Raw genomic sequence first — 22,380 nt, forward strand, 5'->3', positions numbered from 1 at the left:
ACCCCATGGGGCACGGTGCCGGTGTGCGAGCAGGGGGTCAGCGCGAGGGAGAATTGGGCTTTGGGGTGCATCCTGGGACACTGGGCATGGGGCATGGTGGCCTGTCCCCGTGCCTAGGGCCAGGGCACCCCGTGGGGCACAGCACCCACTGGCCTGCGTGCGAGCGAGGGGTCAGTGCAGGGCAGAACTGGGCTTTGGGACACACCTTGGGGGGCCTGGGGACAGGGCATGGCAGCCTATCCTTGCACCCAGGGCCAGGGTGCCCTGCGGGGCCGGGGGCTGTGTGCGAGCGAGGGGTCAGTGCAGGGCAGAACTGGGCCTCAGGGTGCTGGAAACCAGGCAAGGTGGCCGGGAACGGGAACCTAGGCCCGCACGAGGGACCAAGGCATCCGGGCCTGCCCAGCCAGCACCACCGGGGCGGGAGGAGCCGCCCAGGCACCGCGGGCAGCTGGGGAGCAGCGCCGGCCGCGTCCCCGAGAAGCCCCGGGGCGCCGGGCGGCGGCGGCCGGTCTCGAACCCGGGTCTCCGCGGCGGCAGCCCCGCAGCTCTGGCGCCCCCTGGCGGCGGCGGCGGGGGAGGGGGAGGGAGGCGGGGCAGGCGGGCGGAAGCGGGCGGGCGCGCGGCGATGGCGTCACGGCGGCGGCGGGCGGAAGCGGCGCGGCGCGCGGGGCGGCGAGCGGGGCGCGTTGCCGGGGCGACGCGCGGGGCCGGGGCCGGGCCATGGCCCAGCTGGGCGCCATCGCGGCGCTGGCGCTCAGCTTCCTGGCGGCCGCCTTCCTCTCGGCCATCCACAAGATCGAGGAGGGCCACATCGGCGTCTACTACCGGTGAGCGGCCCCGCGGGGCCCCCCGTCCCGTCCCGTCCCGTCCCGTCCCCGTTCTTCCCCCCCGCTCGGCGGGCCGCGCCGCCCCTGACGCTCTCCGTTTCCCTCCGCAGCGGCGGGGCGCTGCTGACCTCCACCAGCGGCCCCGGCTTCCACCTCATGCTGCCCTTCATCACCTCCTACAAGTCGGTGCAGGTGCTGCTGCGCGGCCGGGGCCTGGGCGGGGAGGGAGAGCGGGGGGGGCCCGGCCCGGCCCCGGTTCCCCCCCGCGGGCCGGCGGGAGCGGCGGCCCTCGCGGCCTCCCCGGCGGGGCTCTGGGGGCTCCTCAGCTTTGCTGCTGAAACCTTTCTCTCCTCAGACCACGCTGCAGACAGACGAGGTGAAAAACGTTCCCTGCGGCACCAGGTGAGCTCCGCTCTCCTCTCCCCCTCGGCTCTTGGTCCCTGCGGGGCCTTCCCCTCGGTTACGCGCTCCATCGCGCTTTAAAACGCATAACTCTGTCCTGACAGACTTGTCTTCCCTCCCTGGTCCTAGCTGAAAGCGCTGAAACCCCTTCTCTAAGCCCGTGCCCAAGCCGATGTGCGGGCGTCCCGAATGTCTCGGTGCCGCTTTCCCCCGAGTTAACGTAGACAACGCTGACAGGAGTCTCCGTGATCTCGTTCTTGATCTAGTTAAGTTTCTGCTGGGAACAGATTGCGTTTCAGCTGGTTTCAGAACACTTTCCGAGCCTAATCTTTCCTGTAGCGGTCTACGTGCACAACTCTAATACTCTGAAACTTGCATTCTCTGTTTTGCCAGTCTGAAAACTGAAGCGCAGGAAGGAAGTGAACAGCTCAATGTCTCAGGAGAGCTGCAACTAGGAAAAGGACTCAGGAGTTTGCATTTCCCTATGGTAGCCACTAGTAATTGGTCTTTTCAAACCTGGGCCCACATACTGTGATCCAGTTCCTAAAGGACACTTGTAGCTAAAACCCTGAGTCTGAGACGCTGAGCGGGATGTGAGGCTTTGCTGTAATGTCGCAGCGTGCTGCACTGAGGGCTGTAAATGTTGCACTCAGCCCACTAGAGGGGAGTGTCTTCTGCTCAGCGGCCATCTGGCTGCACAAGCAGAACGTTTGGCCACTAGTAAACTTTATTTTTCTTCTTCTTTTTTTTTAATCTTGTTTTTGCAGTGGGGGAGTGATGATTTATTTTGACAGAATTGAGGTGGTGAATTTCCTGATCCAAAGTGCAGGTGAGTTCCTCCCTTTGACCCTGCAACTCCTTGCACCCAACATCTGTGTGACTTTCCTTTCCCAGGGTTCTTTGTGCTCTGCTAGTGCAAGACAAGGTTAGGAGTTTGCGCATGCTTGTGCTGTGACTGATTTGGAGCTAGGGAGTACTGCTGGTATTCCTCTGTATACCTTGTAAAGCCCCTACTTCCTGGACTTAAACCTTTTAACTAGCTTTTCCAGACATTTGTGTGTTTATTAGTTCTTGCACACGCTTGTTCTGTGTTACTAATTGCTTCACTAATACCTGCATGTCATTATTACTTTTATTAGCCGTGTTATTACAGCTGGACTGGGCGTTGTGCTTCAGTGAAGAGCTTCTGTTTTGAATAATGACATGTGCAAGCAGTAGGGGAGACGGGGAGTCCGTGAGCAGAAGGCTGGCATCTGAGGCACAAAAGGAATGACCGATGCAGTCCTTTCCTCAGACTCTCCTTGTTAACATCCTGTTGTTTATGAGTATGGTCTTATTGCTGGGCTCATCAGCGTCCTGCTTTGGAGCCTCTGTCATACTGCAACTTCAGGATCCTCTCCCCCTGCTGTGCGCAGACCCTGCGGTCTCTCTATTCTGCAAGTCAGGCACGGTCCATGTGTGCCATCTTCCTGGCAGACATTTGCACATAGTGCAGAGAGGGCTGATATGACTTAGGTGTTATTCTTCTCACAAAGCATGTGACAACACTGGCTAGAGTGTGGTGTACTGTTAGCAATAAGTAAAACTCCCCTGTCAGAATACGTGGACAAAGCGCTCGTCTGCAGTGCAGACTTCTCTTCTCTGGTGGGTGCTTTCTTGTTTCGCTGATTGGCACTGCATCTCTTGCTGTTGGTGGTGTGACTCAGCCATAAGCTTTCTACTGCAAGCATTTAGCCCCACCTGAGACATCCTCTGCACCAGCTGTTAACACTGGTTTCACTTCTTCTTTTGTAGTATATGACATAGTGAAGAACTACACAGCTGACTATGACAAAGCTCTTATCTTCAACAAGATTCACCATGAGCTGAACCAGTTCTGCAGTGTCCACACGCTGCAGGAGGTCTACATTGAGCTGTTCGGTGAGCTGCGTCTCTGACCTGTGACACTAGCTCTACAGGCTCGGTGCTGGGTTGATGGTTCCTTGAATGATGTTTCTGATAGCTGTCTGCGTGGTCTGTTGATACAGAAGTTGCTACCCTGTAACCGACGGGCTTTTACATATTAGTTGTATCTGCTCTGTTTTGAAACAGGATTGATAACCAGCTATAGTATTTACTTCTCATTACCTTCCAGTGCTGAGGGCTTCAGTATGTTGTAACAAACAAACAAAGAAAAAAAACTGTCAGAAGTAGCAGGGAGTTCTAGAGAAGCAAATAGAAATTCTGCTGTGTGATTTGTGCATTTAGCTAATGTGACTTGTTGAATTAGTCACAGGGTTTGCTAGTCCAGATGCAGAAACCAGTCCTCTGCACTTTGCTGTCGCAGAAAGTATGAACACGCGCTCACTGGCCTATAGATTTGATTAGCTTTGTGATGTGCCGTTGCTGCAGCGCCTGGCACTGTGAATGAGTGTTAGAAGACAGCAGTGCTTGGCAAAAGTCTGCTGACCTTCCATTCCGCTCTTCAGGCCGCTGGGAAATCGGGCAGCACAGACGCTTGGAGAGCACGCTGTAAGCCACAGTCCAAAACAGAGTGGTGGTTTCTTGGTAGAAATAGACTACTGCCAGTGTTAAGTGTTTTATTTATTGCTTTGGAGTGATGAGAAATCCCTTTCAGCATTTGGGCAGTATGACAGTGTTGACTGTGGGCAAAGTGTTGCTGTGAACAGTTGGACCCAAAATGGACTGAGTTCATGACTGGAATTTTTCGATGCCAAGTCCTTGAGAGAAGACAAATGCTTGCAAACCGTTCCTCTAATCAAACTGGGCTTTCCAAGAAGCTTGGCTATCCCCTTTCTGACTGAGTCGCTGCACAAAATTTAGTGGCGGGACTCAGTTCCCCTCCTGTTCCTTTGTGGGACTGTTGGCGAGTGTACTGGCTCTTTGCTGATGGAGTCTCCAGATGTCAGCAGCTGCTGACGACAACTGCTTGAAATGACTCAAGGCCGCTGGCTTGCACAGAAGGAACTTGTATAAACTCCTGTGTAACTCTGTCTGAGCTGAATGTTTTCTGGCTCACGAACGATGAAATGGGGCACAGCCCATTTCAAACAGGCTTATGTCATGATTCTCTGCCCCCACATATGCAGGCAGGTGCAGGAAACTGATAACAGCTGTTTCCTAAACTCCTGGCTGAACTGTACTACAAATGTGAGTTCCAGACAGCTAAACGGGGACCAAAGCAAATAATCAAGGAGTGAGATGTGATCACTTTCAAGGCTATTAGATTTTTATTTTCCTTTTTGCATTTATCAGCAGGCCCCAACTGGAAACACTGCTATCCTTAGAGCTTTTCATTGCAGCAGGGTTTTGTTTTGTATTTTCTTTTGAAATTTCCTAGATATTCTGAGGTCAGTTTTTATCCATTGAGCCAAACGGATCTTGCTGGTGAAATTTTTGCAGTCAATTAAAATAAGACACCCATTTTACGTTTCTGCCTTTCCAGTTTCTTTGTCTCCCACTGGAACGGATGCAGTTCCTAATCAATAATGATCTAGCTGGACCACATCTACTTGAGGATCCAATTGGGAAGATAACACTGGGGAAGTGGGTTTGAGCACAAATATTTTTATTATAAAGATATTATCTCTGGCTCAAAACCATCCCAAACTGCAGATTGGCAACCAGAGAGTTTCATTTTATGCCTGTCATGTTTCTATAGTCTTTCCCAAGTGTTTGCACTGGATACTCTTTTTCAGTTATTTTCCCTGAAAAGAGCCTTTGTGTTGTAGGTGTGTGGCCTGTTGGGAAGGACTTGATCTCTGAATCTGTACAAAGTATAGACCACATCCCTGACAGTCACTAGACTTCATTTGACAAGCATTGTGTAGGTGACTGTATACCAGATCAAATTCTCCCAGAAGCATCTTCAAGAGTCCATGATTTCTGTAGCTCAGATCCAAGATATGCTTCATGCCCCCATGGCAAGCCAGGGGGTAGATAAGTGCCTCAGTCATGATAAGATCTTTCAGAAAAGGCTCTGCCTTCTCTGAGCCCTCTACCATGATCAGCCCTTGTTGGCACAGTGGTCAGAGTGAGCTTGGTATGGCTGTTTCCAATAGACCTGCATGTGCAACTGATTTTTCCATTCAGTGCTTGGGTTCTTTGCCTGATGATGAAGAATGTCTATGAGGAATTTAAGTCTGTCAGAAGCCTCCAGAGAAGAGAGAGAATTAGAAGCCTGTAAACAGAAAAGAGGAAGGTTCAGATTGCCCTGTTGCCAAGAGATGTGTGAAAATTGTTTAATGCTTTGAAAAGCTGCTTGATGTGCTGAGAGAGATGGGAACCTGCCTTTAGCTCGGGGATGCTTTTCTTCAGCACAGAACACTTACTATCAAACTTGCATTTCTATGTACTTTCCAGGAATAAGAAACCTGAGCCATTCCACCTAATTCAGTAGCTGTTGAGAGCAAGCTGCCTTGTGGGATTTTTAGTTACCTTTTTTTTTTTTTCCCCTTCCCCATCAGATCAGATTGATGAAAACCTTAAACTGGCCTTGCAGCAAGATCTAACTACAATGGCCCCTGGATTAATTATACAGGTAATTAACATTCCACTTTGAGATGTTTAAGATGCAGATCGTAGGGAGGGGTAAGGGCTAAAAGGAAATAGGAAGCTATGAAAAGTTTTTAGAAAAGTTGCTTTATAATACAATCTTTGTTTTAGCTCCTTGAGGAATGAGAACCGTATCCTTCCTGTTCCCTCTTGACTTTGCTGTGTTGGGTTTCTTTTGGTGTTATCCTGGATACTGTTTTACCCAGGATGTAGTCTCCTGTCGTGTCAGGAGATCGTTAAAGCTTACATTTGCTCTATGGAGTTTGGAGCTGGTCACAATTCCTGCAGCATGCAAAAGTTTTGTCTGGCAGAGCATGCCTTAAGTGTTAGCTCCCCCACCTTCTGCAGCCTCAGGAGCTGTTTGCCTTTTGATTGTTGGCTGCTTGCCTACGTTTTCTTCATTCTCTCTTTTCAGGCAGTTCGAGTTACAAAGCCAAACATCCCTGAAACGATCCGGAGGAATTATGAGCTGATGTAAGTGCCTGAAACTTGCACCTTTGTGTTACCAAAGGGAATCGGTCATCCAGATTAATGTGTTTTCACAGCATGCAATGATCAGAGTGCCCTCTGCCAGGCATGCTCTCCGCCTCATGCTGCCTTGCTACCATTGAGGAAGGGTATGGTGAAGCTGCACTGGATAAGCTTCTGTCTGCCACCGTATGTGACTGGCAGGTCACTGATGAGTTGGAAGGTGTTTCTCCATTTTGCACATTTGGACACAGAAATTATTTTCCCTGGAGACTTGTTCCCCTTGCCGCTGTGCCTATTTTAAAGAGGTCTCCCAGAGCATGTGAGTGAGTGGCAGGTGGATAGAGTGCACCACTAATCCTGCTGTTTGACTAGGTCTGAGAAGCTGTTGATACAACAGGCTGAAGACTTGCAAAGCTTTGAAATAACTTTCTTTAATAGCACTTGACGTCCTGATCCCTTCTCAGTGCTGAGCCAGCAGCCTTGTCATGCATTTGATCGTTCAGAAATGCTTATTGTCTCTGAGTGCTCTGCCAGCAGAGTCTGCATAGGCCAGAATAAGATCCCTTTCTCCCTTTTTCCTCCCCTAGCGTTTGCTCTGACCTTTTGGTATCAAGGTAAGTCGTTTGCACTATGGTCATGATAGGAAGAATCCCAAATCAGCCTGCTCTTATTTGTTGCCATAAATGCAGCTGGATGTGTGTTGTGAGAGACTTTTTTTGACTCTAACTGCTCTTCCCTGATTGGGGAGAATATTAAAAAACGAACAACCCCCCCCCCCCCCCCCAACCGACTTTGTTCTGAAATTTCTTTTTGTGTGTACAGAACAGTAAGACAGAAGAGACTTAAGCCTTGTAAAATGCATGGAGTCCTTTTGCTAGTAAAGGATGATTTCAAAGCTGTTTGCTTCCAAATGAAGAAAAGTAAGCTTTCACATGAGAGAGAGAAGTTGTAACCATCTGTGTTGAAGGCGAGGCTTTTGTAAGATTTGCATTTCCTACTTTGTTTTAATAATTTCCTCATTAACAGTAACCCATAAAACTTACACATGGGTATGGTCAAGATGTACTTCTGTGACCTGCCTCTGCCAGAAGGCATTATGACAGTCAACAGAGAGTAGCAGGGAATGTTTCACGCTGACCTGACTGAAAAATATTTTTCCCATGGAGGGAAGAAAAAGACACTTCAGGTTAGAAAAAAGCTGTGCATGTACATGTACACTCACTTTCCTGCTTGCTACCTGCCCTAAACACGTGCTCGAAGGAGGGCTGAGCCAGCATCGTATCCTGGAGATATGGTAGGCCAAGCCACTTCAGTAAGCTCATGTTTTATAACTGCCCTCTTCTGGCTTACTAGGGAGAGTGAGAAGACAAAGCTGCTGATTGCAGCACAGAAACAGAAGGTGGTGGAGAAGGAAGCAGAAACAGAAAGGAAGAAGGCCCTTATTGGTTTGTATACCTTTACCTGAAGTCAGAAACTTTATAAGGGTGTGTGGTGGGATAGGCAGCAAAAAGAGGGAACCCAAACGTCTGTGGGGGAAGGTATGCGCTTAGTTCCTCGTTGGGTCTGAATGCCTTGCTGCAGTTTCACAGTATCTGTGAAAGCGTGACCGTTAATTGAAATAGCATCAACCAGGAATTGTAGTAGGAAAGGCAGGAGTTGGAGTTATCGAAAGTTTTAGACCCTCTCTGACTTGCCCTGGGTCTTTCCCAGGTCTACATCAAGAACACTTGTGTCTAAAGGTGCTGTGAGTGTCTCTGAAACAAGATTCCTTGCATGTTCTCTGCTGTAAGCCTGTGCTTTTGAACCAAATCTGCAAAGTTCTCACTCCTTGGTCTTGTTCCCCTTGAGAGGGGACAGTGTGCCTTTCTTATTGTGTGGCTGGAATATCTTTGATCAGTTCTGTCTGTCATTGCAGTTAAGAGCATATTACAAGTGCATGGTGATCTCTCTGGCTGCATCTGTTTTGCTGCCGATCTAAAATTCTTCCAAAGAACTCAAAAGTTTTTCAGGTGGTTTTCAGCTTTGCCCCCATAGACTGACCCCTTCTGAGGGCTGAGAATACTTTCCCACCATTTATTTTTGCCAGAAGAGTGTGGTAAGGATTTCCATGGGTGAAGTTGCTTCTGGCATTAGGAAGACAACAATACGGACTTGTCTCTTTTCTACCTCAGAGGCAGAAAAAATTGCACAAGTTGCTGAAATAACTTACGGTCAGAAAGTGATGGAAAAGGAAACAGAGAAGCGGATTTCAGAGATTGAAGGTGAGTGGTGAACTTTCCAGTAAGTAAATACCCTGTAGTGGCTTTTATCTAAAGGTCTCAAAGCAGTTCACAGTGGAGGTAAGTAGTTCTTGCATCAGTGCAATGAACTGTGAGTATTGATTGTGGTCCTCCATCTAAGCTGACATTCCCAAGGGTGCAGTTATTTGTCCAAAATTGTTCATTTTGAGCCCTTGTATATAGTTCATAACATCTTGTGGTACCTTATGTAACGTTTTGGTTCTGAGTACGTGTGTCTGAGTGCTGAAAATTCTCCCGTCATTTTCACCACCTATTTTACAAAGGAGTTTTTAGATTTTTAGGTCAGATTAGGAGGGATAGTAGAAGACGCTCAGCCTACTTGGGTAATGGCAAAGTATGAGAATCTCAACTCCAAATTCTGGGGTACCTCTTTCTATAACCTAAGAGCAGGAAGTATAATTGTCAACAAGTGTGGCGGAAGGGAAGAGGAGACTTAGCATCTTCCTACAGGAAGTTCCGCCAGGCTTTGGAGAATGGCAGCAGACCCTTGCAGAGGAGTGGAGGCATCCTATAACGTTACCATGAAATCTTGGAGGTGCGGTCACATCTCTTGAATATTTGCAATAGGATAGGGTTGTGCTAACTTTCTATCCTTTTCTTGCTCAGTGATTCTTCCAAAACCTGGACAGGGGGGTTTTGTGTGTTTGTTTTGAGAGAGGGAGAAGAAAAGGGATTCAAATGTAGCTTAGTTTTTCGGTGTAGCGTGAAATATTTGGAAAACAAAATTCAGCTATCTACTCATTCTGGAAAAGCAGGGATCTGTCATGTACCTTCTAAGTCCTAAGGGTCAAGAGAAGGGGAAGGGGAGCTTTAGTATTTTACTTTAACCAGTAAGTCCTGTAGTCTCTCTTCTAGCTGGTGTTTTTGCTTGTTCATCCTCCTCTAGTGTTGCAATTAACTGTTTTTAGGAACAAGGACTGGCCAGAGGCAGGAATAGGACTGTTTCTTTGCAGATTGTGCTTCCTGATACTCTTATTTCCAAGATGATCTTTTTAGGAGCTTATGCTGTTGAGTTAAGAAGGTGTCCCCGTACAGTGCCTTGTCAGGCAAATTCCAGGACATGACAAAGGGTCTGTATTTCCAGCTTGTAGTGGCAAGGCCTTATTTTCAATGGCAGGGCCTATAATGAATGTAAAGCTTTGCAGATGCCCACTAGGAGCCAATTAGAGTTTTACAGATCAGCAGCTTCTCATTAAGAAGTTCTTTGCAGAAATACCAAGGTTTTTATTTCATATAAATACATGTCTCCAGATGTCAGGCCTTCAGTTCAGCTCCACCCAGGCAGACAATTCAGTTCTCCCTCATTCTTTCTAGTGTCTCTAACTGGGACCACTCTGGTTACTAGCCAAAAGAAGGGAAGTCTAAGGTCACAGCTACCCAATTGCTTATGTGATTTTTAATGTAGTTGTTCATAGGACTCCCTGCTAGCATAGGTAAGCAAGTGGTTTATCCAGCTGCGTGACTCACAAATCCAGACGGGTGTGTATTAGAAATGTGTGTCGCTCCTTGACTTGTCTTGCTGTTATAAAGGGAATGTCAAGATATCACGCTGAGCCAGACAGATAAGCTGATTTTAGCCCTAACAGGATGCCCTGATACAGCATCAGTATTATCAGATACATAAAAAGTCGGAGGCGGGGGGGGGGGGGGGGGGCAGACTGCTATACAGAAAGAGGAAGTATTTCTTTTCTTAAATGTCTTTGTTTTTTCCTTGTCTATGCTTCTACCCTAGGAGTCAAGGAGATTCAGTATCCTGCAGGATCAGACTCTTTGCACAGTTGTTGATATTGCAGAGAAACAGCTCTCTGACATCTCTCCAAGGGGCTGAGTCTGTAAAGGTTAAAATTTCCTGGCTCTACATGCCAGAATCTTAACCTTAATATCCCAGACAAATTCCCATCTGGGGAATTGCATTCACTGCCACAGACTTCATCTGTGGATCAGTCTGACATGCTGTTCTTGGAGTCCTGTGCAAATGTCGTGGGTAAATACCACTTTTGTAATGAAACAGTTGCTGTGTTTTCAGCACAAGAGTTTAGTGGCTGGCTAGAGAAGAAAGAAGAGAGTGTTCTCAGCCTGTGTGACAAGAGCAGTAATAAGAAACCTATCTTTATAAAATGTTTCGGGGTGTTCAGTCACAGATACAACTTATTTTATAATATCATCCTGCAGTATTTTAGAAAGGAAAAGTAAGGAAAGATCCCATTTCTGAGTTTCCCATTTTGTTCCCTCTTCCCCTTGTTGTATGTATCCTTTACAGTTTAGCTGTGGTACTGACTACTTAAAAAATTTCCCGGCTGCAAATGGTACTAATGTGGCTGGAAATAAGAATCTGAGTGTGGGAGCATGTGTTTTGTTTTGTTTTTTTCCAGATGCTGCATTTCTTGCAAGAGAGAAGGCAAGAGCTGATGCTGAATGCTATACTGCTATGAAAGTAGCCGAGGCTAACAAGGTATTGATGTTTCCTTATGCTGTGGCTGAAGCAGGGCTCTTTATGTTAGGCTGTACAGAAGCCCTTAGCAAAAGGGCAGCCTGTGTTTGTTGTTTGCTTATTGTATCTGATTGTTTAAATTGAAAAGCAAAACGAAGCAAGCTCCCCTCAGAAAATTTGTCTTTGGGAATGAAACAACAATTGTATTCTTATTTGCAGATTCATTTTCTTTTCTAGACAGATAAATTTATGTCAGGATACATGAAATATCTGGTCATCTCGGGAGACAGCTCTGCTAGATGCTAAAGGGGCCATGGCTCCCTCTGTAGATAGAATATCAGTTTCGGTGTTGCCCTTTCACACTGTTATCCTCAGAAATGTTGATCTGTTTCAATCTGCAAGCTGGCGAGCAGGGAAATCTCTAGAGTGACAGATACATTTAGAGTAGACAAGCGTTCAGCAACAAACAAACAGGGCTGCTTTAATCCACCAATCTAATTAGCCTGGCAAAGCCTTGTCCCTGCTGGAAAAAAAAAAAACCCTAGAAATAGAGAAATTATATGGATAGAACTGTCAGGCTTGTTATCGCCTGCAGCAAGTTCCCCGGACGTCCTGGCGGGAAGACCTTGTTTTGTAAGGGTCAGTGAGAATGGACAGAGGTCCGAGATGTTTGTGCACAAGTTTTGTCCCAGTTATTCCATTCTTTCTGTTACAGTGCCATTATCTTGAAAGACTGAGCTCTGCTCTCCAAAACAGATGCTTCAGTCTGCTCTGTGGGGGAGGAGAAAAAGCCGGTTGTATTTTTCTTTCCATTAGCTTGCATTGCAAGAGCTTTCAGTGAATTATGTGCTTTAGAGCATCTCCGTCTCTGTGGTACGTTTGGATTGAATACTCGCTCAGCTGCTTCCATCAGTTTCTGATTTTGCCATTTAGTCACTGAGATTTAGAGCTTGGCTTATATTGGCTTGAAAGAGAACCTTCTTCTAGATACTCCGTCTTTTAATTTGGAAAAAGTATAAGCATGACTGCTAGTGTTTTGGAAAAGTGGACTCCTTGTGTGCTTATGACAGAAATTTGGGTTTGAATAAATCTGAGCTGTTGGTGATCTTTTTTATTTTTGTGCAGCTGAAGTTAACGCCTGAGTATTTGCAGCTGATGAAATACAAGGCTATTGCAGCGAACAGCAAGATATATTTTGGCAAAGATATTCCCAACATGTTCATGGACCATGGAGGAAGCCAGACCAAATTTGCAAATGGACTGGCAGAAGGAATCCAAGATGACGATGGGGCAGGAACCAGTGAGGACACAAAACTGCCTCATAACATCAACTGATCTTGCAAGATTTCTATTCGTTTTATATCAAAAGAAACGAGAACTGGGAAGTTCCTTTTTCTTTCCCCCTTCCTGTATTGAAAGAGACGAATCAGACTTAATCCTGTCAATCTTTTGTATGACAATTAGATGCAAGGACTTTGGTATTTACAGGGTGTTTTTTTTTTTTCTGGTGACTTCTAAGCAACCAGCTCCAAATATGTACTCTAGATGCAAGTCTCCCTGTTGATGGACAAATAGACCAATTATTCTGGAGAGGCTAGATGGAAGACATCTTTGGACAATCTGTTCTGCAGCCAGCTTAGCTAGGTACTTAATTTTGGAGTGAGGTGGCTTGTAGCAGTTGGAAGTAAAGAAGGTTTGGGATTGTGGAGGGGGGGGGGGGGTTGCTGCTACAATTTGTTTTCTTTTGGGAAATTTCCAGTACTTTATTTCAAACCCCTTTTTAAAAAGGTGCTAGACTTTTGTACACTACACGTGTCTGCTTGAAGGCCCAGACATTGTCAAAATGGCAAGTTACTGCCTGTTTTGTAGGGCACTGTGACTTTCCTAATAGTCTGTGTGTATGCTCCAGACCCATCCTAAGTGTAAGGTGTAGCAAACACATGGAACTATCTCTTACTGAGGTTTAAGCCAATGTGTTTTGCCTTTGTAGGGCAGCTGAGAGCACGTGCACAGTGAGTTACAGAAGTTCATCTGAAATGTTGCAGGTTAGCTACTTACCCTGGGGGGCATAATCTAAGCATTAGACGAGGTGTCACAGAGGTAGTGGCCCAAACTATTCATTTTCTGCATCTTAACACTGGTTTGTTTTCCATTTGTCATATTTGGGGAGGGTTAAAGGGGAGTCTGTATTCTGTAGTTCTTGCTAGCAGTTTATCTGCTATGTCAGAGGTCCAGGTATGGATGCAGTGTCCTGGCAGTATCTCACTGGACTTAACTAGGCAGTGAAATCAGACTGGGAACATGGTACTTCTCATGGTCTCATTACATTTAGAAAAACTAGAAAGGAAAGGATTTTTGTGTCATAGACCCTGTTTTTGCAATTAGCCATGCTGGCTAGTAACTGCTTGAATGACTAGTCCCGCATTATATAACCTGCCTATTTGCAAGACCAGCTGGATTTTGGTGTTTAAAGTGTCTTATTAGAAAAAAGATGTTCAGGTAAGCTAAAATGAATGGGACTGAATTATTGTTTTTTTCAGAATAGACCTTGAGAGAGGAAGATCTACTAGTAGAAAAGGACACAAAGCATCATGCTGAAAAGTCACAGGGCAAAGGCAGGAACTTATGTCTGGACTAGGTAAAGAGAAAATTTCCTCTTTTGTTCAGAACAATGCTATACAGTGTACCTTTCTCTGCAGAACACTAATTCTTCACATACCAGATGCAGAGAGAGAATAGATTTTGTTTTACATGTATGCAAAATTTTGAAGGGATAAAAGCTCAGGGCTAGAGAGAACATCTGTGTTTGTTTTTTTTTTTCTTTTTTCCCCCTAATCCATCCGTCACCTGGCAGGAGAGCCTGTTTATTAATTGCTATTTTAAATTGCAGACCATACACTTGTATTATTTTATGTTAGTATAAGTGCTAACCTAGTTGTCAGGGACTGGCCTATTGCATTTACAATGTAGTGCCACAAAGCTTGCTACCTACCACACTTGGTTTCGCTCTTCAATGTTTTAAGTATGCATTCTTTCTTTTTCTTTTTCTTTTTTTTTTTTAAATAAGGCAAGCACAGTAAGATAGAAATCTGAATTTCTAGCACTGGTTCCAGTATTTTCACTTCTTTTTTTTTATTTTTTTTTTTTACTTTTGGGATGGTGACTATTCGTATTTGAAATTTCAAAGTAGAAGATACCATCAGTTACTGCTGGAGAAAAATCCTATCTCCCATAAGTTGTCTTTGTATTTGTTGGAAAAGCTTGAGCTCTATAATAAAAGTTTCATCTCCAAACCTACAGTGGACCAGACAGCAGTCAAAAAATTGCATCAATAGATGGGCTGTAATATTACTCAGTTTTATAAATACACTTCTACAGAAGGTTATGAACAGGGAATAGCAAAACTTTAGGCATGAGGTAATAGTACCTAACACTTTTGAGGGTGATCTTATTTGTTTGGGGTTGTTCTACGTTCATGTTAAGATTTACATTTAGTAACTAATACCTTCTTTAGTTGTGTATTTTCACAAATGAAAAGACCCAAACAAACCAAAATGGTATTATAAAGTATGCTTTTGTGTAACTTTACTGAAAAACAACATTTTGGAATAAATAGGTCTTAAGTAATTTTTTAATTGAAAACATTACTATTAAAGTATTCCTTTTGTGGGGGGAAATATAGAAAAAGGAGTAACCAGTATTATTAATTTCAAATGCAAATTTTTAAACCATCATGGGAACCTTTATGATTCTTCATGATTGAAAACTAATTACTGTAGTAGGAGAGATGACAACAGAGAATCTTACAATTTAAGCAAATTGTAATAAGAATTTAAGGAAAAAACAAAGTTGAGATCATACAAATTTTTACAAGTCAAAGTTTATTGTTGCTTTTTTGTTCAGATTCTTCATTATATATTTAATTTCTTCAACCTTCCAGAATAAATTTCTCACTGCATGTAAATTTATTCTGTATATCTCTCTAACTAACCTTTTGTCATAATTTCCGTAATCGATAAGCTTGAAATGAAGGTTTGAATTTTAAAACCATCTAACTGAGAAAACATGGGCGTAGAGCACTGCAGTCATCTGGGAACTGGTGGCAGGAGCAAAGTAATGTTTTACCAGTCCAGACTTTGATCTTCTGATGTACTGAATTAAAAGCCTTTTTATTTTGGTACTTGCTATGACAATAAACTGGCCTTCGATTTCAGTTCTAGTCTTTTATTTGGGGGATGACCCTTAACACCGTGCGCAGATATGTTGGCAGGGGGAGATTCACGGGGGCACGGCTGCTCCCCGGGCCCGGACGGAGGCGCGGGGCGGCCTGCTGCTGCGCGGGGCGCGCTCGGCCTCGCCGGCGGAGCGGAGAAAGCTGAACGCGTCCAGGGGGAAAAAACGCAGGGACAGGACTCCAGGTGCCAAAGGCCGAGGATTTGGTAAAGTTTGCGGAAAACCATCGTCGTGTTGTACCCGACGGAGGGCCGGGACCTTCTGGGTGTTTTTAACCAGCCGTGCAAACGCTGCCGCCGCGCAGAGCACGCGGAGGGAGGGTCGGTTCTGCACAGTAGGGCGAACATCGCCGTTAAGGGGCCCGGCGGCCGGGTCCCCCTTCTTGCCGCCTGACGGAGGCCAGCGTCGTCCGGTCCCCTGCCCCGAGCGGCTTGCTCGGATGGGCCGTGGGCACCAAAGGCTGGAGCCCGTTCTTGGGGAACTTGTTTCGGCGGCCCCGAGGGGGGCGCGGCCCTTACGGCGGGGAGCGAGGGCTCCAGCTGAGGACCCCCGTCGGAGGGAGGGCGGAAGGTGCCCTCCGACCTTCCCAACATGGCGGCGCGGCCGTGCGGCCCCGCCCCCCGCTGCCATTGGCCGGCGAGGCGCGGCGGCGCGCTCCGATTGGCCGCCGGCGCGGGGCGGGGCGGGGAGAGGAGCGTCGCGCGTGTGTGGCGGAAGGCGGCGGCGGGGTGCCCCCCCCCTCCCCCCCCCCCCGCGGGATGTGGAGAGCGGGCATGGCAGCCGGGGAAGGGCTGGGGCCGGCGCTGCGGGCCGTCACCGAGCGGGTGCAGCAGGCGGCAGCCCGGAGGCCGCAGGTGAGGGGGGCCGCGGGGGCCGCCGCGCCGGGGAGGCCTCGGGGCCCGCAGGGTGAGGGGATAGCTCTTGTCTGCGTGGAGGCAGGCCCCTTCTCGCCATGGCGGCGGGTCCTCCGTCGCCATAGAGACGCCCCCCCCCAAGACCGTGGAGACGGGTTTCCCCCCACAATCATCATAGAGATAGGCCTCCCAATATGAAGGCAGCTCCCCACCAGAGACAGCCCCCCGAGACCATGGAGACAGGTCCTCCAACATCATAGAGACAGCCCCCCGAGACCATGGAGACAGGTCCCCCAGCATCATAGAGACAGCCCCCCGAGACCATGGAGACAAGTCCCCCAGCATCATAGAGATGACCTCCCACCGTGAAGGCAGCCCCCCCCCCCACCATAGAGACAGGCTCCTCATGCCCATGGTGGCCCCCACAGCAGCCCCAGGCCGTGGGGTGGCCTGGCACGGAGGTGGCTGAGCTGGGGCTGGGGAGCCTGGCCCAGGCCTGGGTGCTGCAGGGCCTCGGGGGCAGCTGGAGCTGCCCCGGGGAGCCCTCCCTGACTGTCAGGTGCTCCCCACAGGGGCTCCCGGCCGTGCAGCCCCGGCTCGTGGCCGTCAGCAAGACGAAGCCAGCGGAGATGGTGATAGAGGCCTACAAGCACGGCCAGCGCAGCTTTGGGGAAAACTACGTGAGTTCGCCGGGCAGCCCTGGGGCGAGCAAACGTTGAAGCCAGTAGCCGGGCAGCCCTGGGGCGGGCGGGTGCCACGCGGCCTCCAAAAGCCGCCCGCACGGCCTGCGGAGCTGGGCTTGCTTATAGCACAAGGGCCCTGGTCCTGTGTTTGCTCAGATCCACATGGGTCCCAGGAACACTGATTCCAGAGATGTTTTAATTGCAACGTGACCGTGTCATGACACAGCTTTAACAAAACGCTATCTTGAATTCTTTTAGGTTCAAGAGCTGCTAGAAAAGGCATCAGACTCCAGAGTAAGTACGTCGTTTCCTATATGTTCTCTTTCACGGTATAGCTGTGTCCTGAGCGGTATTCAGCAAAAGTCCTGTCTTTTCTTAGAGACCTGGTAATGCATCTACTTTGGAAAAAAAAAATTTTTTTCTCCAGATAAATGGTGGGGATCAGTCCTAGCTTTTTTGCCTGTTCTCCCTTCCCCCTCCTTGCCTTGTTTGCTCCAGCGGATCCTGTAGACATGTGTGCCTTAGTCATAGAGCATCTGTCTGAACAGAACTTTGCCTCTTGTGCTTTCTGTGTAGGAGATGCACGATCCTCATTTGAAGTAATGGTAATGTCTCAATTTGGGGCAGGGAAAAAGAGTCGTTTTATGATTCTTCAATTACAAAAGAGCTTTGCCTTCCCCATCCACCTTGTAATGTTCTACCGCCACAGTCCTGTCCCTCCTCGGGCTGTGAAGCAATCTCAGTAGACACCACAAGCACTGCCTGAGCTGTGTCTTTCAGGGTAAACAAAAGGAGAAGATTGGGTGTCTGGAATTCTGTTTGTAGGCAAACTAAGATCCAAGTACTACTTGGGGGAAGAGGGAATTATCATTCAGACCTGATTAACTGTTCCTTTCTTTTTTCAGATACTGTCGTCTTGTCCAGAGATTAAGTGGCATTTTATCGGCCATCTGCAGAAAAACAATGTCAACAAGTTGATCGGTAAACTCTGTTTAACTTTACTGCAGTGACCTACGGGCAATAGTCTTGCAATGTTCACACAAATAATAACCTGGTTCATCCGTTTATATTGCTGATTACAAGCCAGCAAGAAATCTGATTAGCAAATGGAAGAGTGTGATACTGCCCCATTTATCGGTTCTAGTTCAGTCTGTTTGTTTTCTCTTGCTGTAGTCTGCTGCTAGCTGTGCATGATTGCAAATATATGCGTGCTTGTGTTGCTCAGGCAGCATGGAGCCTCTGGTTCAGAGGGGCTGGTTGTCCTTTGCAGTTTTCACAGCGTAAGCTGCTCCTGCGTTTGCTCATTTTACTCATTTTCCCTGAATTGCTGGACGAGGTTTGGTCCATTGAATCATGCTGTGCTTTTGCTTTGTAATTACCTTGTTCCAGAAGGTTTTGGTCTTCCTGTGGTATGTGGCACTAGAGAACTGACACCTCACAGTGCGGTGACCTGTTCTCCTCTCTCGCTCATGCACTTCTGTATGTGAACATGAATGTCGCTCTCCACTCATGCAGGTCGCTAGGTTATTGGGAAGCTATACAAAATTTCTCAGGTAGTTGCTATATTGTTTTACATTCCTAACAAAGATGCTAATCTGCAGATTTTCCTTGTCTCTCCCCAAAAGGTTGTGTGCACAGAGTCATTCTGAAGGGGTTTATTAACCAAATGTTATGTTTGGGGAAACAAACCCTGTTGAAGTAACTTAGCTGCAGGGTCAAGAGCAGGCAGAAGACTTTGGCAGTTAACTCACCAATGTCTGTCTCTGAGCGGGCTGACACAGTGATTTCTGTGCCAGCAGAATTGCCCTCACTTTGTCTTTTCTCCCTAGCGGTCCCTAACCTGTTCATGTTGGAAACAGTGGATTCTGTGAAACTGGCAGACAGAGTCAACAGCTCGTGGCAGAAGAAAGGATTAACTCAGAAACTAAAAGTCATGGTGCAAGTTAACACTAGCGGAGAAGACAGTAAGTGCCTGGACACTTTTTATGGTGATGTGCAGGTTGTCCTGCTAACTTGACAGGAGAAACAACCTGCATGGGATGGGTTGGTTTGCACTCTTTGTAAGAACTCTTTTAAGCTAGAGGGAAACTCAGGTTGCTCTCAAGAGTAAGGGGAGGAATGCTTCAAAATTGGGTAGAACCACCAATACAGAGAAATGAAGGGAAAAGTAAACATTGTAGTATTTGCAGTCATCGCTTTATTCATTTTGTTTTATATTTGGCCTCAGTCACACTGCAAACAAAAGGTTTCAGTAGCCACGAAGCATGTGAGGCTGGAGGGCACCTGTAGTAGGAAGGTTTTTTATGCTGTTTTAGCAAACCTAAGATATGAAGGCGGTCTTATATTTAAAAGCATAGAGTGCAAAAGAAAGGGGAAAGCTGAATAAATGAAGATTGTCTGTTTACTTCAGGGTTGTTTGTTTGTCTTTTAGCCTCTGTGTTTCTAAACACAGCTTGTGGTTGGTGGACTGGTCTCCTCACAAGGCAGTGCTGTGGTCAGAGCTGTCAGTGCTGAGCATCATAGCAGGACTCTAACAGTGTCAGCTCTTCTGTTGAATAACTAGTTGTGCGTTGGGGCAATTACAGCCTGCTGGGGGCGCTTTTGCTTGATGCCCCTTCCAAGGGACCCCAGACTGGCTCAGTGTTCTTTTTTGCCCATGTGAAGAAAGGTTTTGATGAAAAGGCTAACAAGAGAAATCCAATCTGATCACCTTCTGCCTGGCTGCGGGGAGGGGAGTTCTCTGGCAGAGCTTGGCGTGTACCACCCCCCTTTTTTTGCCAGGTAAGCATGGCCTACCTCCTGGAGACACCGTAACAGCTGTGGAGCATGTCATCAACAAGTGTCCAAGCCTGGAATTTGTGGGGCTGATGACAATTGGCAGCATTGGGCATGACCTTAGTAAGGGGCCAAATCCTGACTTCCAGGTAAGAGTTTCTAGAAGAAAGCTATGTACACAGGGTGCATCAGGCAGAATAATTGGGTCTGTATTCTTTGTCTGTCATGCTGGTGTGATAGTCAGATGCGTTCAGAAGATGTGTAGACTTGTAAGTATATGTATTGTCAATAATGTAGACTGTACTGGGAAACCTCCAGGCATTCTCACAGTGCTGTAGAGCAAACATCAGCAGGAAGTGTGGGGATTTCCCACTCTGTGTAAAGAAGACTTCAAAGAAAGGCAGAAATCGTGGTCTGTGAAACCTTGATAATGAATTGCTGTGGTTGTCGTAGAATGTGCAATCCTCTCTTCTTTGCTCCCTTCTTCTAGATGCTGCTGTCTTTGCGGCAAGAAGTGTGTGAAAAGCTGAACCTCCCCATTGAGAAGGTGGAGCTGAGTATGGGCATGTCCACAGACTTCCAGCATGCAGTAAGTCTGGTTTTCCTCTGCCACCCTTTCTCTCAGGAGCCAAATTGCCATCACCAGCAGCAGGCACCCAAAAGTGCAGCCCAGGCATCATCTGGACAGGCCTTGTAGGCCTCCCTTTGGATGGAGATCCTGATGGTGCTGTTCTGTGAAAAACAGCTCTCCTGGCCCTGAGATACAGTTCTGGGGATCAAAATAGGCCCTTGTTGTAGCTGCAGTTGGCAAATACATGGGCAACTGTCCCTCTGTGACGTGGCGAGCATTTAGATTTTTTGGGGGGCAATGTTGGCAGGTGGGTGGTAGCCACATATTGAACTCTGTCTTTCTGTCTGCTCTTCGTAGATAGAGGTTGGATCCACAAACGTCAGGATTGGAAGCACAATTTTTGGAGAGCGGGATTATTCCAACAAAGCAGATGGTGGCAAGGCCCTTGCTGAAACTGAAGGTGAAATGGAGGCCTTGACAATGCAGGGTCATTAAACGGGAAAAAAGTGGCCTCGACAGAGGACAGATGATGGGAGACCCGACTATGCATTCTTACCTCCCTCCATGTCGGCACCCGATCATGATGGTGAGAGGAAATTCCTCATAATAAAACAGAGGCCAGAAATGCCTCGTGATGTATTGTGATTATAGAGTACCCATAGAAACTGGAATTTTTATAACCAGCAAACGGTAAGAAAAATTGTAGTTGAAAGTGACTAGTATCTTAGCTACTCCAGGCTCATTAAGAACAATTATTTTTGGAAAACTAAGGTGAAAAAATAATTATTTATAAGAATGGAGTTGCTAATGAGCAAGATGTATCCACAGCAGTGTCAGTGATTGTTTTCACTGAGGAGTAAATTCTTCATTAACAAGTTTTAATCTTGCCAGAGACCTATAAATGTTTCCTTTCCTCAAGTGAAAGTTTGGCACATGATCACAACTGAGCAGTGCTTAAATAGAAGCTACACGACAGAGACACCCTGTAACACTTACTGGCACTGAGTGGTACTGAAGAGACTATATATGTTTAAACTGAGGATGAATAACAAGCACATGAGGATGGATAAAGAACAGTTGCCAGTGTGAGTTCATGGCGTAACGTTTTGGATGCAGTTTGCAAGTGTGGGAGTGTCTTTTCAGCTGAAGTTTGTTCTTTTCAGACTGACACTGCTAACTTTTACTGTTGGTGACATGTCTCCTCATATCTTCTGGGATGCTTTCAACATTTCCCATTCCCTCTTGTGAAGCGCTGTTGGGAGTTATTTTCATCCTGTGTAGTCCACTAGTTCTTGATGCTGTAAGTTCTTTTTGGTCAGAGCGGGGCTGTTCTTCAAGGCTCCTTGGTCTACCTTTGGCTTGCTGTTTTTTTTCCCAAGCAAGTCGCTTAACCATTTGGTGCCTCTGCTACCCCATCTACATCTGTATGAGGATAATAATACTCGCTTGTCTCACAGGAGAGCAGTGAGGTTTGCTTGTTTGCTAGAGGCCCTTAGGAGAAAAGTCATTCAGAAAGTAAAGTATTATTACTCCACTGTGTTCTAGGTTCCTGAAAAAATCCTTTCACCACCAACAGTTTCTAGACTATGTCTTAATACATTTAAGTGCTGGTCTAGCTTTTTCTTTTCCTGAAAGAGGGCAACAGGACTCTTCCATTGCAGTAGCTGTTTCATTAAGATGTGAGTGGAAGCTCCTGTATTCTGTCATGTGCTATTTGGCTGATGGTAGCCACATCACATCTCTTGTTACGTGCATTACAACTATGTGTTCTGGGCTCTTGTGTGTTGCTAAGAGGAGGAGACACTGGTTGCCAGCAGAAACACCCTTCCCTGGCTTCTCTGTATGTGTGTGTGTGCGTGGTTAAACCTAGCTGTTGGTTTTACTTTCTGACTCTAAATGCTGAATGTAAATAAAAAGAGTAAATTCTAACACCAAGCTGTCAAAACTACATGCTTTAAAAGGAACATGAAGTCTGAGCTGCCCTTCTCAGAGCTGCACCATGTGTTGTTTCATAGTCTATTAATAAAAAGTAGTGAATTTGAATACCATCTGTGCCAACCATAAAGCTATTAAAGATGTTATTTTTATGTTCTAGCGTTGTGAATAAACGGCCTGAGAGTTGTTGTCGAAGATGTTTCCCTAACCTGGAGTTACTGTTTAGTGAGACTTGTTACTCTTGGGGTGGAGGAAAGGAGGTTGATTTGAAAGACAGCTGAAACACCGCTGTCAAAGAAAGTGGAGCTTTCTTTGATCAGAAGGGGAAAAAAAACACCGAGATG

General features: G+C 46.8%; 2 protein-coding genes across 2 annotated transcripts; both read left to right on the forward strand.

The window, feature by feature from the left end:
• Positions 1–663: 663 nt before the first annotated feature.
• Positions 664–15,198, forward strand: ERLIN2 (ER lipid raft associated 2). The gene is made up of 11 exons (XM_068921024.1): positions 664–827; positions 938–1,019; positions 1,183–1,229; positions 1,997–2,058; positions 3,024–3,149; positions 5,696–5,769; positions 6,199–6,257; positions 7,608–7,699; positions 8,426–8,515; positions 10,927–11,006; positions 12,111–15,198. Exons 1-11 carry the CDS (start codon positions 721–723, stop codon positions 12,318–12,320), a joined length of 1,029 nt encoding a protein of 342 aa, XP_068777125.1. The 5' UTR covers positions 664–720; the 3' UTR covers positions 12,321–15,198.
• Positions 15,199–15,946: 748 nt separating this feature from the next.
• PLPBP (pyridoxal phosphate binding protein) lies at positions 15,947–22,231 on the forward strand. The gene is made up of 8 exons (XM_068921025.1): positions 15,947–16,072; positions 16,645–16,752; positions 17,014–17,049; positions 17,661–17,736; positions 18,585–18,719; positions 19,537–19,679; positions 20,021–20,119; positions 20,459–22,231. Exons 1-8 carry the CDS (start codon positions 15,977–15,979, stop codon positions 20,594–20,596), a joined length of 831 nt encoding a protein of 276 aa, XP_068777126.1. The 5' UTR covers positions 15,947–15,976; the 3' UTR covers positions 20,597–22,231.
• The last annotated feature ends 149 nt before the right edge of the window (positions 22,232–22,380 follow it).

This window comes from Struthio camelus, chromosome 27, assembly GCF_040807025.1.
Source record: "Struthio camelus isolate bStrCam1 chromosome 27, bStrCam1.hap1, whole genome shotgun sequence".
NCBI lineage: Eukaryota > Metazoa > Chordata > Aves > Struthioniformes > Struthionidae > Struthio > Struthio camelus.